Genomic DNA, 21703 nt, shown 5'->3' on the forward strand with positions numbered 1-21703 from the left:
GTGCTGTAAAAATGTCCAATAACATAACATACACACCTGGTAGGAGAAGAAAAGGCCAGATTGGTTAAGGCACAGCGACTAACGGAGTACTTAAACAGGGGACAGGAAACAGCAACGAGGGTGGTGGTAGACAACGACCAAGGGACCAGGAGTGGGCAGCGGCATGTGGAAGAGATTCATGGAGCAGGTGAGATATTGCTTAGGAGTGACAGTGGTTCTGCAGAGTGGGTGTGAAGGTTTGTCTGAGTAGAAATTAGCGTAAGGAGTGACTGTGAATTGAATGATACATGGTGAAAGAAGGGTGTTTGGGTAGTTGGTAGGAGGAAAATGGTAGTGGGAGGAGGAGAGTAGCAGTGGGAGGAGAATATTAGCAGTGGAGAGAAGTGAAGAACAGTGAGAGGAGGTGTAACAAAAGGTGAACGTGGGAAATAGGAGGAGGAATTAAATATCTGAGGGACAGTGGACTGATGGGAGGAGTACGGCTAAGGTGTTTGTAGTAAGAGTAGAAGAGCAGAGGTGAGTGAGCTGACTGAACTAGGCTGAATCCAGCAGAGTATGTGCAAGGCACTGGCAAACTCCCATTAGAGCACAAATCCTTGGTGAGAGCAAGGAGAGTTTGCATTTAGGGAACATCTTTAGGAAAAGACAGACTTTTGACAGGAAGGGTAAACATTCGCTATTATTATCGGGGTTAGGAATAGCTGGATTATGGTGGAGGGTGGCGGCAAGGCAAGAGAGACGGTACTAGGTCCCTTGAAATGTCTATTTTAAAGATGCAGAGTGTTTTCTGTGCAAGTCCTATCCAGCCAGGTAGACACTTTGAAACACTCTCCTAACAATAAGCCAATTGCTAATAAAACGGCTGTGCTTTCATCCCATCTTTAAAAATGCATAATATGAAGCCTCCATGCCATGAACTAAAATCTACATAATGTTAAACATGGTGGAAAGTAGAGATTTTATTAAAGGCGCAGAGGTGAGTATTATTTGGCGACTAATCGATTAAAATAATTTGACACCCATCCGCAATATTCCTGGTTGTCCATTTCAGCCTTGGGTCCAGGCAGAGGTGTTGAGTCATATTAAGGAACAGACAGATACCAGGACTGTTGAATAAAATGGAAGAAGGAGCCTTTATGGATGCTCACATCGGGTCAACTAAAGAGGACTTACCTAAAGGGAGAAATAAATTATATAAGGACTGATGAAAGATAGCCACTCCATGCGGCCTATACCAAGGGATTATGGGACTTGTAGGGCCAATAAACTATGGAGTTGGAAGTTTCAAATGACATTTGTTCTTGCTGCTGTCAAATAGAGAAAACGGTGAACTACATAATACTCGCTTTATTAAAATCTCTACTTTGTCTTATTTACTAGCAAAGTCACAAATGTAACTAGTAGGATATGCTGAGCAGGTGGAGTCACTGAAAAAAATGATGTACACCACCAACCCCCCATACCCTCCTATGATCAGCATATATTCTTGGAAACAGGTTGTCACAATGCACCTGCATCTTTATTGATCTGTGCACATATAATCATGTGAGTTCTTTATTGGTTACTACAATCAGGTCATAAACATGACTGTTACAATGTGGTTAGGTTACAAGGAACCGATTTTGAGCCTTAATTCAAATATCTGGACCAACAGAATAAATATGAATTCAAGAATAAGGCACTGTAGTAAACATAAATGGAAAAGTATCAGGTTGATATGTATCAGTCATTTTTGATGGTTGATATCAATTGACAATCTATAGTAACGTTCAAAGTGGACAGTTGGTAAACAACAGCTTTTCTGAAATCCTTGTTGACTTATGAACGATTTTTCAATATTCTTTTTAGTTATCTTCTTATATTCATGAGCTGGAAAATAAAAAGAATGACCACAGTATGATTAAAAAGATCTTGCAAAATTGGTTCATCATCAAAATAGGGCAAAATGGCAAAAACAGAAAACTGTAAAAAGTCATACTTCAAAAAATAAAAAAAGCTGTGTATCCATGATTTCTCTTGGTTTTTACTAACACTCATTGTTTCTTTTTTTCAACCTATATTGTGTTATAACCTATTGCACTACAGGTTTAGTTCCCATGAAAAATGTGTCACTTGTAGTGCACTCTCGCCTGGAAATGCTATCAGAGTTACTGGAATCAATCAAATTAAACACCTCCCAGCTAAACAGAATGACTCCAGGCTCAGCGGAAGAGAAACTCGACACCTGGATCAGACTCTCAATACCAATTAGCACCTCCAAAATAAATTGCAGTAAGATGGTTCACATAAGAACTGAGGGAACTCAGACAAACAAACCGCAAACTGGAAAAACAATGGAGAAATCACTACAACCAATCAGACAAAAACAAATACCGATGACAAATCTGAATTTACAAAGCAGCAGTCTTGTAAGCAAAAAGAAAAAGTATAATACTACACTACAAGAATCCAATCAGCAACAGACAAACCCACAAAAAAGAATTATTAAAATCATCAAAGAAATTAAAAACCCAACCTTGTGCAACAAATGCATCGTACCATCACAATCCCTATTTGACAACATCACAACCCTACCAACTACAGACCTATATCGAATTGAACTTACCCAGCGAAAACATCCTTGAGACCCACATCTACAAAGCTCTACTCAACCATGTAGAAAGCAACAGAATACTCAACCAACCCCTCCCAAGTCTGCTTCAGACCCATGAGAGGAACTGAATAAGCACTTATCTCCATATGGGACGACCTAAAAATAAACGCAGACAACAGCACCAAATCAGCCCTCATACTAGTTGACATATCAGCCGCCTTCGACACAATCAGACACACAGCATTAATGCAGTGACTAGAGAAACGTGGCATAAACATTTCTGCACTACAATGGCTGAAATCTTTCCTCACCAACTGAACAGAAAGAAAAAACGTATTGCTCTATACATCTTATACTAAAAATATCACCCGTGGCATACCACAAGGATCAAGTCTCTGCCCGCTCCTCTTCAACATCTACATGTTCTCCCTAAAGAAACTCATTCAAATCCATGGAATGACCGCCTACAACTAAGCAGACGACACCAAACTAATTTTCAAGATAACCTCCGCCCAAGACCCAAACAACACCTTCTACAAATGCCTCACAGACATTTACACCTGGATGACGAACAACAATCTCAAGCTAAATCCGACAAAAACAGAAATCATTATCTCCCCTCCAGAAGACAATGCAACACAACATACCTGAGCTGGCCACCGTGTATGGGAACCTAACCAGAGACATTCTCAGTGATTAAAAAACCTTGGAATCCAGACTAGCAGACTTTCTCTTGAACCACAAGTCAACGCAATAGCAAATAAATACTTCTACCTCCTGCGGCTAATAAAATGGATACTCCCCTACCTTACCTTCTGATACAGAAGCCCCTCAATCATCTCCTTGGTACTATTGAGACTAGACTATGCAAACAGCCTCTACCGTGGAACACCAGAACGCCTCACAAAAAGACGACAATGCATCTAAAATACTGCAGCAAGACTACCCCTGAGACTAAATCGAAGAGACCGCATCATACCAGCCCTGAGAAGTATACACTGGCTACTATTAAAAAAACACATTAACTTTAAAGTCCTCTGCATCGTCCACAAATCAATACATGTACAAGGAGTGGAATTTCTCCAAGGTAAAATTAACCGTTACCAATCAGGAAGAAACCTAAGATCGAGCAATGATGTGCAAATAGAAACAAAACATTATGAGAAAAGGAAATTCGGAGGAACCACATTCTCCTACTTGATAGTCAAACTCTGGGACTTGGTAACAAAGGAAATATAAATGAATGCAAAACACCTAACTTTCAGAAAATGACTGAAAACATGGCTACTCAACTCACCGAGACAAGCATAAAAACGTGCACCACAAAAACCGTACTCTGGTGCCAAAGCAAACATGGGACAATACAGATCAAAGAACCAACAATAAAACAACCACACACTGTTAGGGTCACAAAGAAGGAAGCTTACACAAAGGTGGCATTGTGATTGCCAAATACTTATTTGTAAGAAAAGAAACCCTCACTATCCCTATTGTTATTGTTATTGTTATTTTGCATTTATATAGCGCCTTATATACCATTGGTATGGTCTGAAGGCGCTGGTAGGTTGAACGCCCTTGGGAACCGAAGTTCAGATCAGTAGAGGGAGTAGAGAGAGTCAAAGATGCGTGTGGGCACCATGTATGTGTGCAGCTTGTGTGGTATTCGTGTAATAGCTGCTTCTTAGCGGTAGGTGTGGTGGTTGAGGGGTCAGGAGTATGTGTTCGTTCTGGCAGGATTTATCCAGACCGGATGTGGCTGCGTTAGGCCTGAGGAGAACGCCTGGCTGGGGGTGTGTAACCAGCAGTGTTTACATAGAGTGATGTGGAGTATGTGACGGATGTTGGTATGAGAACAGTTATACCGAATGGTGTCATAGTATCTCTGTGTTCTAGTTGAGTGGTGGTGTAAGGATAGAGTAAGCATAAGGTGGGTTATATGGTCATTCGAGTGTTTTCTAGAATCTTCTACCGAGGCTATTGGGGACATTTCTAAATTCAACTTTCACAAAGAGGCTATTGGGCACATTTCTAAAGTCAGTTTTCACAAAAGGCTTTTGGGGACACTTCTAGGTTCAACTTTTCACAGAGGCTATTGGGCACATTTCTAAGTTCAACTTTCACAGGGGCTACTGGGCAACTTGGCAATTGGGCACACTTCTAATTATACTTTCCACAGACGCTATTGGGCACTCTTCTAGGTTCAACTTTCCACAGAGGCTATTGGGCACATTTCTAAGTTCAACTTTCGCAGGGGCTACTGGGCAACTTGGCTATTGGGCAAACTTCTAATTCAGCTTTCCACAGAGGCTATTGGGCACATTTCTAAATTCAACTTTTCATAGAGGCTATCGGGGACACTTCTAAATGCGACTTTCACAGGGGGTATTGGAAACACATCTAAATTCAACTTTCTCAGAGAGGCTATTGGGCACACTTCTAAATTCAACTTTTCACAGAGGCTATTGGGCACACTTCTAAAGTCAGTTTTCACAAAAGGCTATTGGGAACACTTCTAGGTTCAACTTTTCACAGAGGCTATTGGGTACATTTCTAAGTTCAACTTTCACAGGGGCTACTGGGCAACTTGGCTACTGGGCACTCTACTAATTCTACTTTTCACAGAGGCTATTGGGCACATTTCTAAATTCAACTTTTCATAGAGGCTATTGGGGACACTTCTAAATTCAACTTTAACAGAGAGGTTATTGAGGACACTTCTAAGTTCAACTTTCACAGAGGCTATTGGGCACACTTCTGAATTCAACTTTAACAAAGAGGCTATTGGGCACACTTCCAAGTTCAACTTTCCACAGAGGCTATTGGGCACATTTCTAAATTCAACTTTAACAAAGAGGCTATTGGGCACACTTCTAAATTCTACTTTCTCAGAGAGACTATTGGGGACACTTCTAATTCTACTTTCACAGAGAGGCTATTGGGCACACTTCTAAGTTCAACTTTAACAAAGAGGCTATTGGACACACTTCTAAATTCAACTTTCACAGAGGCTATTGGGCACACTTCTAAATTCAACTTCCCACAGATGCTATTGGGCACACTTCTAAATTCAACTTTAACAAAGAGGCTATTGGGCACACTTCCAAATTCTACTTTCTCAGAGAGACTATTGGGGACATTTCTAATTCTACTTTCACAGAGGCTATTGGGCACACTTCTAAATTTAACTTCCCACAGATGCTATTGGGGACACTTCTAATTCTACTTTCACAGAGAGGCTATTGGGCACACTTCTAAATCTTCTAAGAGGGGGTTCCCTGCCTCAAACTAATATTAAAAGGCACCGCGACTAACGGAGTACTAAAACAGGGGACAGGAAACGGCAAGTGTCAGCTTTTCGGGTGAGATCAGGGGTGGTGGTAGACAACGACCAAGGGACCAGGAGTGGGCAGCGGCATGTGGAAGAGATTCATGGAGCAGGTGAGATATTGCTTAGGAGTGACAGTGGTTCCCTGCCTCAAACTAATATTACAAATGGGCTGTCAGAATGCCCGTCTAAATCAAACTCCACCATCCTGTGTCAGAACCTCCTTCTATAACTTACACTACAGCTAAAGAATAAGGCAACAGAAAAGGTCCTTCTCCAGGAAAATGACTACCTTCTCCTGGTATGTGGGTGGTACTCCCAAACATGTTCCTTGCCTCCTTGCCAAAAAGGATGCCAGGAGGAATGACTCCCTTTCCCCTGGCTTGTGGTTCCAACAAACCTATACAACAGTCAACTTTAGGAACCAGGAGAATGACTTCCTTCTCCTAGTATTGGTTGACACGCTCCAATAATCCCCTGGCATCTCTTGATCAAAAGGACTTTCAGTTTCCTTCAACTTTCAGAACCAGGGTGCCGACTCCTTTCTCCTGGTAATGGCTCATTCACTTCAATATAGTTCATTCCAAGGCCAGGGGGAATGACCCCCTTCTCCTAGTGTTGCTTGATCAAAAAGACTTTCAGTTTCCTTCCTTTCAGAACCAGGAGAATTACTCTCTTCTCCTGGCATTGGCAAAGTCCCAAGTCCTTCTCTGGGCCTCAGTGGACTGTTCCCTTCCACTGCGATAAGGATGCTTTCCTTGGATATTTCACATACTTGGCTTAGGGTCCCAGACCCTTCTCTGGTGGTCAGTGGGCTTGTTGTTGCCACTGCAACAAGGAAGTTCTCTTCTGATGCTCACGTATCTGGCATCACCCGTTAGTCAGGAGCTACCTTTGGGGATCCAGGAGTCAGTCCATAGCGCACAGCAAATCTGGTATGTGACAAGATGCAAAATCTAACTTTATGTCCATTAAATGTTATAAAATGTCCGATAAATGTTCCTTGGATGTGTTCTTCATTCACCTTTAAAGATGTTCATAAATCTACACAGCTAATATCACATATCCATCTGTGGGTGGTCTCTGTGGATGCGATAGTGTGATGGAGGCATATCAGGGATAGCAGGTGTGTGAGTGGGTTTGAGCCATGTCTCCTTTAGAAATAGTATGTCTGGGGAGTGTGTGCAAATTAGCTCATTGATTTCATGTGTATGTGTGTACGTGTTCAGGGGCACAGTGGCAGTTGAGCAGAACGCAGGTGTATGCGACTAGTTGTTTCAGTGGAGTGCCGTGCTGGAGTTTAATTTGAATATGTGTGTGCTTTTTTATGAGGCACTTTAGTGGCACCCAGTGGCAAGCAGGCACTAACAGGAAAGAAAATAATGAAATGGAGAATAAATATTAGCAGCAACCATTTACTCTGTCCACCCTTTCCTATAGGAGCCTGGGAGAATGGACACCCCAGGGAAAGTGCTTATATTCTGAAAGAAATTCAGCAGGAAATAGGAAATCGGTCCTCTTTTGTCAGTGGACGCAGCAGCAGCAGGATCACAGGATGCAGGGTAAGGTGCTGGAGGGAGGGCAGAAAAGGGAGGTGCAAGGTTATGGGGCATCCTGTATGTCCCGGTGTGCTGGTTGGGTATTGCATGGCACTGGCCTTTATGTCTGCACCATGGCATATAAATAGCAACTCTCTCAGTTGCTTTTGAAAGTCCGTTGGGTACTCTGGGCTCTGAATGCTGTCCCCCCCCATAGTTAATAAAGAAGGAAAAGTGGGATTCTCCTTGGCCGTTCCTGACTTATCGTTTTCTAATTTCGCAAGATCCCTACCGTTGTTATGCAACACATTCTCAGGCTCCTGAACACAGTTTTCAGAAGTGTCACTACTTAAAAAGATAAAGCATCCCTGGGACGCACAGTACATTCATCTAGACAGGAACGATGACAAAGTCAAATATAGTTCCCTGAGCTCCATATGGTTGCTATGAAGCACCCTACTAGCCAGACCATCAGACAGATCTTTTGAGTGGTCCCCCCCACCTCTTCAGAGAAGCACTTGCAACTAATTGCAATTGGCTTTGAGGTGGCCTAAGAGACCATCTTTTAGCAACAAACCTCTCCTGCTTGGTTAATCACTGTATACACTGGAACACTTTGAGAGACTCTTCTACAATTTTTCAAAGAACCCAGATGTCGGAACTAGTTGTCCTAAAAAGATAAATGTAACAACATCAGTCTGAATGATGCTTTGTAGGGAGGTAGAACAAGGATACAAGTGACACCAAAGGGTGGGTTATTTAGAATTGAGTCAGGGAAAGGATTAAACCAAATGACTGTAGGAACTAGGGGAATCTCTATAAATAATAAGGAAGTTTGTAATAACAACAGTGTCATGGATTGGGCTAGCACAGCATAAGATGTTTCTCTGGTGCCCTAACTCCTTCTATAGCGGTTCGGCAAAGCAAAAAGTTCAAACCTGATATTACATGTCCTAGTCTATATAGAAATGTTCAAGGATTTGGTCAACAGACAGTTTCAAACCTATACGAACAGGTCCTTAGCCTTCATGCTAATCCTTAAACAGTTCTTGACCAACAGAAGACATCACAAAACCTATTCTACAGTGTCCAGCCCCATTCTATAACACAATTGAAGAGGTTTCCCCGGGAAAGGCACTTTTAGCGTTTGATCACAGCCTGGACCATGCCTCTTGTTTTCCTGCTTTCAATCTCTCCCTCTAGGTATTGAAGAGGGATGGCCAAATGTGCCCCCTGTAACTCCTCCCATAAGGTAAATGGCCCGGAGGAAGAACAGAAGATATCGGAACCGCTTATACTATTTCGGACCAATTCCCAATGCACAAATAATTTAAAAGTATGTTGAGAGGTACCCACTCAGCCAGCCCTATAGACCAGGTGTGGTACAAACCCTACCCAGAGTGGATGAAGACCCTCAAGCTGCAACAAAAGAGACTACAGTATTGACTAAAGCGCCAAGAAGCCGAAGCCTCTGACGTTGTTAGAGACACCACAACATAGATGCTTTAGACAGGAAGCACACATGCCATCCGCAGATTCTAACACAAACACGCACTCGAATACATGAAGATCACAGATGTACAGTTCTATAGTTGGAGGACAGAAACACGTACATACTGCCTTTGCTTTATTATTTTGTCACTAGCTTAAACACAGCATGCAGAAACCGCAAGAAGCAAGAGATCCTGAACAAGCTTGCAGACTCTTACGTGCCATTAACCTATGGGACCTGACAGCCAAGTGTGACTAATGTATGGAGAATGCAGGATAGCACAAACAATGTAGAAACCATGTAATGGCATAGGGAAATTACAGTAAGCCATGGACTCTCAGCAAGAGCTGAGCAGAGTAGAGGCGAATTCAGCCTGCACAGAAGAACAAGTGTGTGGGACAGGACCCGCTGCCAAGGACACTAGATATGAGTGACATTCCATTCCCTGAACGAAAGAAACACGAGCAGCAATGAGTGGGAATAAATCCTCATAATTCAGAGGTGCCGAGCTCAAAATCACAGTCTCTGAGCATGTGACCCAGCCAACTCCGATGACGAATCAAAACCACAGCTGGGAAAGAAGAGCGATCTCACGCCGCCAGACAGAGGCAAGGGAGGGGAACAGGGGCGAACAGAACAGCAATCTTACTAGGTCCAGTGACATTGAGAATGCGCAAGTGCATGGGAGAGGGGGAGGGGAAAAGTGCATGTAAGGGGGAGAAGTGGAAAGTGCGAAGCAGAGGAGAAACAGATAAATAATAATAAATAAATAATAATGGCAACAAACAGTGGTAGTACAGCCAGTAATTTGCAAGTGCTAGGTTTAAGGCAGCAGACAGGGTAGGTCTGATAAGTGCAGGAAGAAAAGGGGGGGCTGTATGGGTACAGATACAGACCCCAGTGCAAGGGGTGGCACGGAGGCAGTGCGGGAGGGTGGCAGGGTGAGCAGGTACCGGGCCCAGAGTGCAGAGGGTGGCCAGGTGCACAGTGCCAAGAGAGAACAGATCAGCAGGGGAAAGGGGAAGCGAAGGCAGAAGAAAAGAGGAAGGTCTTGAGGTGCTTCCGGGACTGGAGATGTTGCAGAGGGTGGAGAGTAGAGGCAGGTAGATTTAGAAAGAGGCTGTTACAATAGTCCAAGCTAGAGAGAACCAGAGCTTAGGATACCATGAGCTTCTGGGGGAAGGAGAGGAAAGGCAGAGTACCTCCGAAGAGGTGCAGTAGGAAATTTGACTTTTTAGAGGGGCAGAGAAGGACAGGGTGGAGTCAAAGATGACCCCGAGGGTCTTAGCCTTGCAGGTGGGGGTAGGAGGAGGGCCAAAGGAGGCCGGCCAGACAGTGAGGGGAGAGGATGGTGAAGGTGTGCCGATGAGGAGAATCTCTGTCTTGCTGGCATTCAGACAACGATCATTGGCGGGACACCCATCTTGAATGGCAGTTAGGCAATCAGAGATGAGAGAGGGAGAGGAGGTGAGTGTCGTCGGCGTAGCACTGGAAATTTGAGGCGAAAGTGGCAATGCAGTGGGCAAGAGTTGCCAGGTATTGGTTGAAAAGCCAGGGCGAGAGGTTAGACCCCTGGGGAACACCACAGATAGAGAGGAAGATAGATGAAACGAAGGTCCCAAGTTGGACCTGGGAGGGTTGTTCTGAGAGGAAAGAGGTCAGCCGTGCCAGAGCCTGATCATTGATACCCAGGTTTTCACGGAGACGGTTGAGCAGGATGGTATGGTTGACCGTGTCAAAGACAGAAGAGATATCGAGGAGGATGAGGACAGAGGGAATGTTAGAGTCAAGGTTGGAGAGCAGATCTTCATGGATGTTCAGGAGAGCAGTTTCAGTGCTTCTGGGAGGTCAGAAGCCAGACTGGTGGTCATGGAGACAGCCAACAGAATTGGAATGAAGGTTAAGCTGAGAGATGGCCAACTTTTCTAGGAGTTTGCCCAGAAAGGGAGTAATGGAAATTGGGCGATAGTTAGCTGGACAAGAAGGATCATCTGTGGGTTTATTGAGAAGAGGATGCACAAAGGAGTGCTTCAGAGGGGAGGGGAAGGATCCAGAGGCAAAGGAGTGGTTGCAAAAATCAGCAAGGGCCGGAGCGAGGGTGTCAATGTGGACTTCTATCCTCATTTGTTCTGGTCTCATTGCCAATGTGTGGGATCCTCATCATTCAATTAATGATGACTCGTTACCAACTTTGGAGTTTCCCAATATTTCAAGGTTCACTTTCCCAGGTCTCCTCCAAGAGCTGTAGGTTTCTCTGTGACTTGATCTTTTCAACGTTCACTTGGTCAAATTTGTATATGTTATAGCATGAATCTAGTTAGAGAGAAACGGAACAGGAGGACAGTTTACACAGGGTCCAGAACAGGAGTAGAACCAGGGACAGAGTTACACAAGTCATACCTCTTAGCAATCTGTTTTGTCCTCGGGGTTCTCTTGATCATCTCTCTTCACAACTTCAGTCTCAGCCGTCATTAGGTTAGGTCTCTTCCAAGTGTGGCTCTGAGGATTCACTGGGTTAGGTCTCCCACAACCTGGTTATCAACATTTTTCTTTATTGGGTCTCTCGACAACCTGAATTTCAGAATTCCCTTAGTCAAGTCTCTCTGCGGCCTAGTTTCTCAGCATTCATTTGGTTAGGTCACACCACAACCTGCTTTTCTGCATTCACTTCTTTACCTCTCACCACAACCAGGTTTTTGGAATTCACTTCATTAGCTTTCACCACAACCTGGTGTTTAGTATACATTTCTTCCGGTATCGCCACAATCTGGCTTTCAACATTCTGTTTTCTAGGCCTCACATCAACCTGGTTTCCCCGCCATTCAGTGTTAAGGTCCTTTCTAGAGGTCTGGTAGGCTTCATACCATACTATCAGTGTCCAGGACATCAGTAGTTCCTTTAGTGAAGTTGCTGCCTTGTCCCAAGTTATGGTCTCCCTGCTTTGGCAGGAAGTAGTATAAAGGAACCTAGTCTTCTGTTCATGATCTGCTGCTTCCACTGGGTTCAACCAGAATTTTATGGTGCATGTGTGTTCTCTTTGTGGTTGGCTTTGATCATTCGGGTTTTGCCAGGGTCTTGGATTGGGCTCTTAATTTAGTTTCCTCTAACGGTACTTTGAACCTGTAGTAATGAGCTTCTCTGCACTGGCTAATTACTCAATTTGTCTGACCTGTAGTTTCAGTGGTTTTAAAGGTGCTACACAATGTTGCCATCATCTTGGATTCACTTTGGCAGTGTCTTTTTGGTATGCACTGTGTGACGTGCATTATTGTCTTGAGTTCCCTGCACCTTTTATATAAGTGTGTTAAGGCCATTTACGCCTAATGTGAGTCTCAACTTAGATGTTCACGTATTGGAATTAGAAATTGTCTAGATAAAAATATTACATCATTTTGTCCGATATATGTCTCACTGACAATAGTAGAGACACTTATGTCTGTATTGTGCTTATACAGGAGGAAGAGCAACAGAAAGAAAAGCTTTTAATTTAAAGGCTGGGCCCTTCTTGGCTTAGGTCTTTTTTTTTTCACAATATCTGAAGAGGTCCTTCATTCTCCTTCTGAACTGTCTCCCGAGCCCCACTGGTGTTTTATGGTGCCATTAGGTTGCTTAGCGCTACTTTCTCCATCCCTAATTATACACCTCTACTAGCCCTCCTGTAATGCTGCTTCTGAAACTGTGCACCCTACCCAGCCCCAGCTCTCTGTTGTTGTCAAGGAGAAGACACCCACTTTTGCTAAGCCATAAAACTTTGGAGTAAGAGCCCTTCCAAGGAGTGAGCCATCTGTTTAGACCCCTCAGGTTTGATTAGCTTTTTCATCATGCAACTTTTAACCCCCAATCTATAGGACTAACAGGTGGGTTTGTAAATTAACAGAAACTCCAGCGATAGTCATGTGTCTGTAGGTGCCATAACTATCTGTGACCATTTGCCCTAGTGCTTCAACTTGTATGTCAGATGCACGCTCCTTTTCTACAAGTCTCCACAAAGAATACCAACGCTGGCACCAAGATTGTCCCCATTTACCTTAATGGGGTAACCCCAAACCCAAGGAAGATGAACCAGACGGAAAAGTATTTTTTTTGTAAATGTAAAGTCTATGCCTGTCAATTCCCTACCAATTGGCAGAGGAGGAAAATCTTTTGCCTGCCTCTTTAATGTATTTACTTCATGCAACACCAAGGGATCCATAGCCAGATGTCAGAAGGATCACCCACTAGAGGTCTAGATTTGGTTCCCATATGCCTTGACATATCCAGTAAGGAACAAGTCTTCTCCCATATATCCATAGATGATCTATAATTGTATTACAATATTTTATGTTGTGATTAAATAGCACACATAATTCTAAAATTGATGCATGCTGTTAGAATTGAGCCACATAAGAAGGAATAATAATAACCTTTTACATAATTTCTGGAAACATATATGCCCCAATATCCGAATGTGATGCAAATTATTCTTCATCAAGTCAGTTTTATTAAAGGATGCCATGGGTATGATAACATGCAGGAACTGCTTGATGTTATTCACCTTCATGTAGAACATCTGGGATCAAGCATGTCACAATCAAGTACTATCATTCTATCATTTTCTTCAGGCGCTGTGTACAAACAGAGGCTAGTTTAATCCAAGAAAAGGGATTTACCGAAGAAACAGATCAGGATGGTTTTCTCGCCAAATGGTTCTCTCTTGACCGATGTGTGTAGTAAAGTCTTTGGGACACCGGAGAAGTCTATACAGTTCACAGGGGGTGTCTACGCCTCCTCTGGCATTGAGGGCTTAAGGCTGACCCAAATGCTTTTCTTAAGTCTACGTTAATTGCCAGCTTTCACAGGTCCTGTTCCCCATGACTGATGCTACCACGGAGTTCTGTGAGCAGACGTGCCTAAGGCTGACCTGGCCCATTGGAAGCTTGCTGCTCTTGCCATCTAGATACTGGTCTTCCTCAATCCCTACTTTGCTACCCGCTTGTCTTTTCTTTTCCTTTCTTCCACAGCCTGGGATGTTGTATTCTCAGGGGTGTCTCTTGCTCTCCCTGATGCTCTAAGCTCCATAGCACTTCCACTACCATCTCATGATACTCCTTCCATCGCACAAACTCTACTCTGATCCTCTGATGGTACCTGTTTGGTGTCACTCCTTGCTGCTTATCTTCACACCTCCTCCTGGACCCTGGGTTTTATTACCACCACCTGTACCTTCTCCTACAACTTCCTTTCCATGCTTGATCCGTGATGTTATTTCCTCTGCATCCTGTATCTCTCCTACTTATGTTACAACCTCCATCACATACTGAACTCTAATCTATTCTGTCCTATCTACTTCTCTATTGGTACAACCTCCTCCTGCTGTTTCTTCTTTCCTAGCACCTCCTTCTCTCAATTCACACCTTCTGATGTTCCCACATCGTCCTTCACCTTCTTAACTCCTTCTTTCCTTTTGTAAGCCTATTGAAACTTCCATCTGCGCCATTTTGGATCATTTGTCGACCTGGAGGTTGCCTGTGCTCAGTATAACTTCTTCCAACAACCGAGGTAGTACGGCCATCTCTGCCTCGAACTTCTCCACTCTGCTTTTGAATTTCAACTGGGCGTTTGGCTACATGTCCTAATCGACATGAACACAATTAATTGGGACTAGGTGCAGGGGAGTGACCTGGTATGGTAAGGTTTAACTTTAGCCCTTAATTTGTTCCACTGCTCATGAACTTATAGTCTACCTCTTTGCCTAGGCTTTGGTCAATTGACTGATTTTGGGGGGCTTTTACCTACAGAGTGGCACTCGTAAGGGCTGCCTGTATTCCCAATATCTATTTAATCTTGCCATGAACCCATAGTGATTTTCGGATACAAAGGTACTACCGGAATTGGATATAAGGATTATTTTACTAAAGTACTTTTGTATGCAGAGACCATATAGTCCTGCTGTCATCACCAAACATGCAGCAAGCAGCATAAGCAAGGTAGGAAAAAGGCTACAATCAGATGGTCAAGCTTATAATATTTAATGTGGTGGATAAGACGATGGTTCCTCTACCTACGACCCAAAATAAGTTGCTGGATAGATGTCATGCACCATATATTATTGCTGATGTAGCATCTAGTCTAACCTATAAAGTCCAACAAGCAGGCTGTAGGGAGTGTGAAAAACCAGAGCCTAGTCCCTGGGGATCCCGTACTCAGGTGGCCAGGGAAAGGCCATCGCTTTTGCATCCCAATCCTTGGGGTGGACAAGTGAGGGAAAACCATCTGGGTAAGGGGGCCTCAGGGAGTGGGGGTGAAGCACCTGATGGGGAGACATAGTGTCCTACTTTTTCCTTACACCATCTAACCTTTATCCCTGCTTATTTTATGGGAAACTGCAACTCCCATAATTCCTGCCCACTTCACATTGACAACACTACTGAGCCGAGGAAGTTGATGAATTAGGCCAGGAGGATTACCTCCACTGACCTGAAATGTCTCTGTCTCACGTAATCAAAATTACATACACCTGCCACTTATTAACACTCTCTGTCAGGATAAAAGGTGGCATGCACAGGCACACTGGGAGCGAGAAGGAACATCTCTTTCGGGGGTTAATGTGAACCAGGCTATGGAAGTTGGAAGGCAAAGGGGCTGATCGGCTGCTGCGGAGAAAGAGAAAGAGCCAGACGAGAATTCAATCCTATCGGGAAGCCGTAAACGTTCCATGACCGAAAACGTGTAAGCGGAAAAGAGAAACCTTCAAAGTGCTTCCAGGCGGACCGCTACACTCCCGGGTGAACGACGGAGTTTGGGAGGAGAAGAGGAGGCTTTGGTAACAGCCTTGACTGCTACGGGAAAAGCATTAAAGATAGAGGACCAATTAACACGACCATTGAATTATAGAAGGCAAACAAAAGCCCGGTTTGTGTTAAGAGCAAAAGAGGCATGTGGCAAGAGTTGAAGGTTGCGTGTGTGCCGATAAAACGCATAAAGACAAGAACAATGATTGAATGCTCAGAAAAGTATACAAAGTAACAGAGTGGTCCTGCTAAGCAAAATCACACATTCGAAAGTCTTTGTGAAATGTTCTGAGTAGACTGTCAAAAGCTTGAAGTACAAGCCTGAACTGTTGAATTGTACCAGCAAGCCAGAGTGTGCAAAACTGATAGAACTGTGCCATCCACCTATCCTTTTTAATAAACTCTTGACACCCCATGCTTCTGAACGTGGGGAAGGGAGTTGTTACCTAAGCCATTCTGACATTTCTTTTAAGACACTATCTTCCCTTATGCATTCCCTTTACACATTTGTCACTTGAGAAGGGGGGCAAGGTTAGGTTTTCTTTTTATAGGTCTTTTTATTTTGACTAGACTGACTTGGACTTGTTTTTTGTTTATTTTATGGTTGAGATTACTCCCATTTTAGAGTAAGAGCCAGTTAGGTATTTCACCAACCCCAGTAAACTACATAATAATGGCATTCAAAACTTGCATCTATTATGTTTGTGTCTACTGTTGATGCCATGCCTTCCTTACAGGAGCCATCACAATTCTATCATATTAACAAACTAAAAGCCTGGAAGGAGAACATTAACGTGCTGCTGCTGGCCCTCTATCATCGTCCATTGTGTTAGTGCTAAAGCCAGACCAGAGCGGGCGATTCTCCATTGATTTCTGCAGATGAAACAAGGTGTCCGAATTAGACGTATAACCGTTGCCATGAATCAACAAATTGGTTGAGATTCTGCGCAAAGGCGAGCTAATATCACCCTGGCCATATGCAAAACTTTTGCCACGAGTCACTTGACCCCGAAGATAAAAAGAAGACGGTCTTTTCAATGTCAGATGGGCCATTTTATTTCAATGTGGTGCCTTTTGGGCCACATGGATTACAGAGGCTTATGGACCAAGTCTTGGAACCATGTCGCGAATGTGCAGGACCTTATGACATCGTAGTCCCTATTGCATCTTGGGAAGGACACATACATCTCCATGCCTGTGGAAAGCGACCTCTCTGCAAATCTGGCCAAGTATCATCTGGTGTAGAGCTCAGTGAAGATTCTGGGCTTTCAGGTATGGAACGGATATCTACTTTCCCATAAAAACATGTTAGAGGCTATTCAGAGTACTCCCCACCCAAGAAAGAAAAAAGACATCAGAGCCTTCCTGGGATTGGCAGGGTATTATGGATCTCTGACATTTCTTTGCTGCTTATTTAATTGAATCACAACAAGTGGGCAGGGCCAAGAGGTGATTTGAAACCTTTTGCTGCGAAAAACCCAACCCCCATCGGAAATGACATGGAGAGATTGGCCTGAGCAAACAGGTGACAGGAAAGACCAATGGGAAGCGGGAGAGAGTAACATCAGGAAAGGCAGGGCTATAAAGACCCCACACTCCGAACCATGGATGAGAGGTGTTCGGTGAGATCAGGAGGCGAGTGTTAGAGCGAGAGATCACGCGGCTGAGAGTGGAAGGTGGCACAGAGTGCTGAGAAGGTTGCAGAAGAGATGCGTGAGGTTGCAGGTAAGGTATTGAGTGTGAGAGAGAGTGGAACCAGGCTTTGAGAGATTGTAGAATTGGTAATGTATGTGTCAGAGTGTGTGAGGAGAGAAAGGTGTAGAAGAGAGCAGAGTGTGACGTAGGGGGGAGGCATGAATGTAGATAGTGGTAGGCAAGAGTGATACAAAGTGAAAGAGGGAATGAGAGGGAAGGCAAGAGAGAGCGCAGCAACTATTAGGAAAGACGGTGTAAGTGTGAGGATTGAGGAATATGTAAGAGGAGGGAAAGAACTGGAAGTGAGGAAGGGATGTGAGAAAATCTGAAGAAAAGAGAGGGAGAGAGAAAGAGGGAGAAGGGGGGAGAGAGAGGGAAGTCGAAAATGCATGTAGGGAGAGAGGCGAGATAGGAGATAGAGGACCTAAGAAGGCCGGTGGCAGAGGAGGAGAAAGAGCGAGACTAAAAAAGAGGAATGAGAATAAGGATGTACAGGAGAGAAAGAAAGAGCAGGGAGAGGAGAGAGAGAGAGATACACACAGAGTGTGAGATTGTGAAACAACCCAACATCCAAACATCTTGAAATCCTTCTGGGGAAGAATACCATCACAGTTGGGAACCCTTAGGAAGCCCCAGAGGGAGGATGGTAGAAAAGGGTGTTCGGCCTTTAGTACATCACAACAGGACTAGGTTAGAACCAGACAGTAGGTGTTATGTATCTCTATTTGTGCACCACATCCTGTTGGGGAATAGGGATGCCTGAGTTAGGGAGGAGGGAGCCCACAGGAAGGATGGGGTGAGATTAGGGACCCCATTAGCCCAGCGTGCCAACCGTCATTCTAACATCAAATCTGCAACATTGATAATAAAATACCTAAACCCTATACCTATAACCTCGAGTTATTGAAGCCGTCTGTGACAAGCGGTTCAAGGAATTTGTATTGCATACACATTAAGAGAACATATGACAGATTTTGTATTCCGCTCTAAGCAACAGGCGGTGCGGGGACCAACCATCATGTTGAAATGGGCCTACACACTTCTTCAGCTGGGCCTGGGTAAAGCATACATAAATGTTATGTGGCGGGCTGGCCTACATTGATTGTAGGGCAGTCTAGCCAGTAATAACACTTTTGGTGCACAGCCAGTCTGGATTTACTTTCTGTGGCATGGACTTTTGTTACTGGCTGTGAGTCTTCACATGGTAATACTGGCATATAATGATGCAGCCTGTATGGCCATGTATGCAACAGCCAGCCAGTCTAGCCAGTAATAACACTTTTGGTGCACAGCCAGTCTGGATTTACTTTCTGTGGCATGGACTTTTGTTACTGGCTGTGAGTCTTCACATGGTAATACTGGCATATAATGATGCAGCCTGTATGGCCATGTATGCAACAGCCAGCATGAAAATGTTTTTATACTGCCATGTTTTGGCAAAGGCGGCTTGAAATGCATTGAAAAATGCTCCTGTTTACGGTTGGTGGCTTTCATCTATTTGGTTTTTCCATGTGCTTCCATACACAACCAATTGCAAACTGTATTGCCTTATACCCAAAATGTGTAAAGAAAGTACTGTAAAATGCACCATTTTAACCCATTGTTTCAAAAATGTGCCCAGGGACAAAAACCCTCTCAAGTATGCCTTATTTGGTTTGGTCTCCCTTACGGTGCTCTGTTGATCCCCCATAATTGGCGCACACATTTAAGCCTATTCAGTTAAAAAATTTACCAGCCACCACTGAACATCATCTACCTGTCACTGTGTATGGTGTGTGTTTTAATGCGCACACAGGGGCAGGGTGCTCCCTAATGCTTGTGCCGCATACCACATGCTGCATGCCATCCTATATATATTTTTTCAGATGGTACAAACGTTAGTGTGGAATAAACCTTTCTTCAGTAGTGAAACATAACATTGCTGTAGTTGATTTACAGGTATAATAATAAACCATATTTGGGTACATTCACACATAAACACAGGAGGAGATTTCTCTTGTGTCCTGTTTGCGGCAGTGCTGCTGCTGGCCCTGTGCAAAAAATTGTAAGGGGACGTCAACACTTTTTTCCCCTGTGCCTCACCACATCTTGTGACAGGCCCTGCTGGCTATGTGCCTGGATTATCAAACGGGTACCTTGTCCTGGCACCCACATTTGGAATGCTTGTGACAAATCATGGGCTCCCCTCAATATGCAGTTGTCCTGGACAAACTTTTATCTCAATGGAGAACAGAGGAGCTTCCTGCACATGCATATTAACGGGACGTACACTTGATTCTGCATGGTTCTCATCAATTATTAAACCTACAGAGCCATTCACTCTGGGAGCTATTGCAAGATAAGTGACTCATAGATCTGCCATGTTGCTGTTCAGCTGTTGCTCACCACTTGTCTGCATGTGGGCAGGTTGCACGGCACCCACATCCTTTGCTGGTTCCCTGAGGTTTGTCTGCTGCTGCCTTTTCCATGGGTGATTGATCTGTGGCAAACCTCACTACACATGGCCTCTCTGCTGTCTTTTCTAAAGGTGGCGACTCTGCTGTCCTCACTTTGCATGGCTGCTCTGCGGTCTTTTCTAAAGATGCCTGATCTTCATTCTTCGCTACACATGGCTGATCTAAAGATGGCTGTTCTGCGGAGGACTCTAAAGATGGCTTCTCTTCTGCATATCCCACAGTGGATTCCACTATATCTGGATCTAGCTTGCTGTAAAGTAAGGACATTGTTACGCATTCATCTTTATCTTTCAATGTATCATCAGTTTATCTGCTATCTAAATAAATTGATCATGGCCCCTGAAACCAATGCCTAAAGTATCAGTGTGGCAATAGTAGCACATTATAAAACAATACTGAACCAAGGATAAATAACCATCACTTTGGCATTGGAAATATATTGCATGGACGTGTGGCTATTCTAAACTGTGAGGTGCGTTAAATGCACTGTACTAATTGCAAGATGAACAGCATCTCTATGGTTGGAATAACCTTTTATCCTAATGAAAAAGAATGAGTTTCGTTCTGTTCAACATTTCACAAATGGCGTACAAAATATAAATCCAAATTCAAACCTATGACAGATAACTCAAAGCACCAAAAATTTATTTCAACAATGCAAGAGCTTGAAGGATCAGAGATTCGAATTTCTGCAAGAAGTGATGTATAGTTTTGGCTCTCAGTTTATAATCTACCAAATTGGCCTATACCATACACAAGCAATAAGTGATCCTGGTGGATTTTAGTGGAGTACGCCCTCCATATCGGAATGTCACTGGCGCACATTCTCAATGTAATGTTTACAAAATGCAGTTTTGAGGAGGGTAGTTACAATGAACAGGTGTTGTTTATACACACTATGACAGGTCGCCAGGACGACTGTTTCTGTGAACCAGAATTGAGAGTAGACCCAGAATCCTGTTTCAAGGATTTTTATTAGTCATTCTTTCGAAACTAAATAGCAACGTGTCTGGGTGATATTAAAACAAAACAAATAGGATGTCAGGATGGTAGCAGTGATCATGAACCAAAGAGTCAGGATCTAACGTGAGGAATGGGGTTCTCAATATAGAAGATCGATGAGCAGGAACTCCCCTCTTTCTTCAAAGGATTTGCCAAAAGCTGCTCAGTACTACAAAACCCTATGCAAATCAATTCAGGGAGCTGGTGCAAACCAAATTGTTCAAAGTAGGGCATCTCTCCCAAACCAGATGTTTGTGACAGAGGGGGTGTATTTCCTCAACCCTCTCTCTGGGTCGTGGGCTTTTCTTGCGCTTCGGACTAATGGTTCTCAGGCAGATGGGTGTTTGCTGGCTCATGGTCATCCTGACAGCTTTCTTTTAGGTCTTCTGCCTGGGGTTCATTCTTGGTTGAGCAATGGGACCTTCCCACAAAGCTGGTCCCAAGGTTTTTGACCCCACTCTTCCATTCTACCCATTTCTCCATCCACCCATTTCTCCTTTTGATGTTCTTTCTTGGGATTCCCATTATGGCTAGCAACAGGCTGTCGCCATGCTGCCCAGAATAGTGGCACTGTCTCATTCCACTAAGCCCTTTTCCAGCAATGTCTCCTGGATCATCTGGGCCATCTGGAAATTATCTGTTCTGAGTGGCTGGTCTCCGCTTATCTTCCTTTCTTACAAGTGCCCAGCTCTATCCCCCTCTTTAGAAGATACACATTTTCTTCTCTTTCCAGATGGTACCTCTCCTTCTCACTGCAACTCTTTCCTAACTTCAAGTCTTCTCCTTTCTCTGCAAAATACTTCCCACTTTCCTCCTCTTGTCTCCTCCTTCC

The 21703-nt window shown here is 43.9% G+C and overlaps 1 protein-coding gene across 2 annotated transcripts in view; it reads right to left on the bottom strand.

Annotated features, from left to right (window-relative positions):
• Positions 1–1538: 1538 nt before the first annotated feature.
• EFHC1 (EF-hand domain containing 1) overlaps positions 1539–21703 on the bottom strand; it is a 285060-nt gene continuing 264895 nt past the window's right edge. Inside the window, exons 10-11 of one of the 2 annotated variants that reach the window (XM_069605741.1) lie at positions 19799–20119; positions 1539–1869 (exon numbers count right to left, since the gene is read on the bottom strand). In XM_069605741.1, the coding sequence (XP_069461842.1) occupies positions 1863–1869; positions 19799–20119 (328 nt within the window). In that variant the 3' untranslated portion in view covers positions 1539–1862. The remainder of the gene's footprint in view (positions 1870–19798; positions 20120–21703) is intronic. The other variant, XM_069605742.1, reaches the window with a different exon arrangement.

Source organism: Ambystoma mexicanum, chromosome 4p (genome assembly GCF_040938575.1).
Source record: "Ambystoma mexicanum isolate Mex_15411 chromosome 4p, UKY_AmexF1_1, whole genome shotgun sequence".
Taxonomy (NCBI): domain Eukaryota; kingdom Metazoa; phylum Chordata; class Amphibia; order Caudata; family Ambystomatidae; genus Ambystoma; species Ambystoma mexicanum.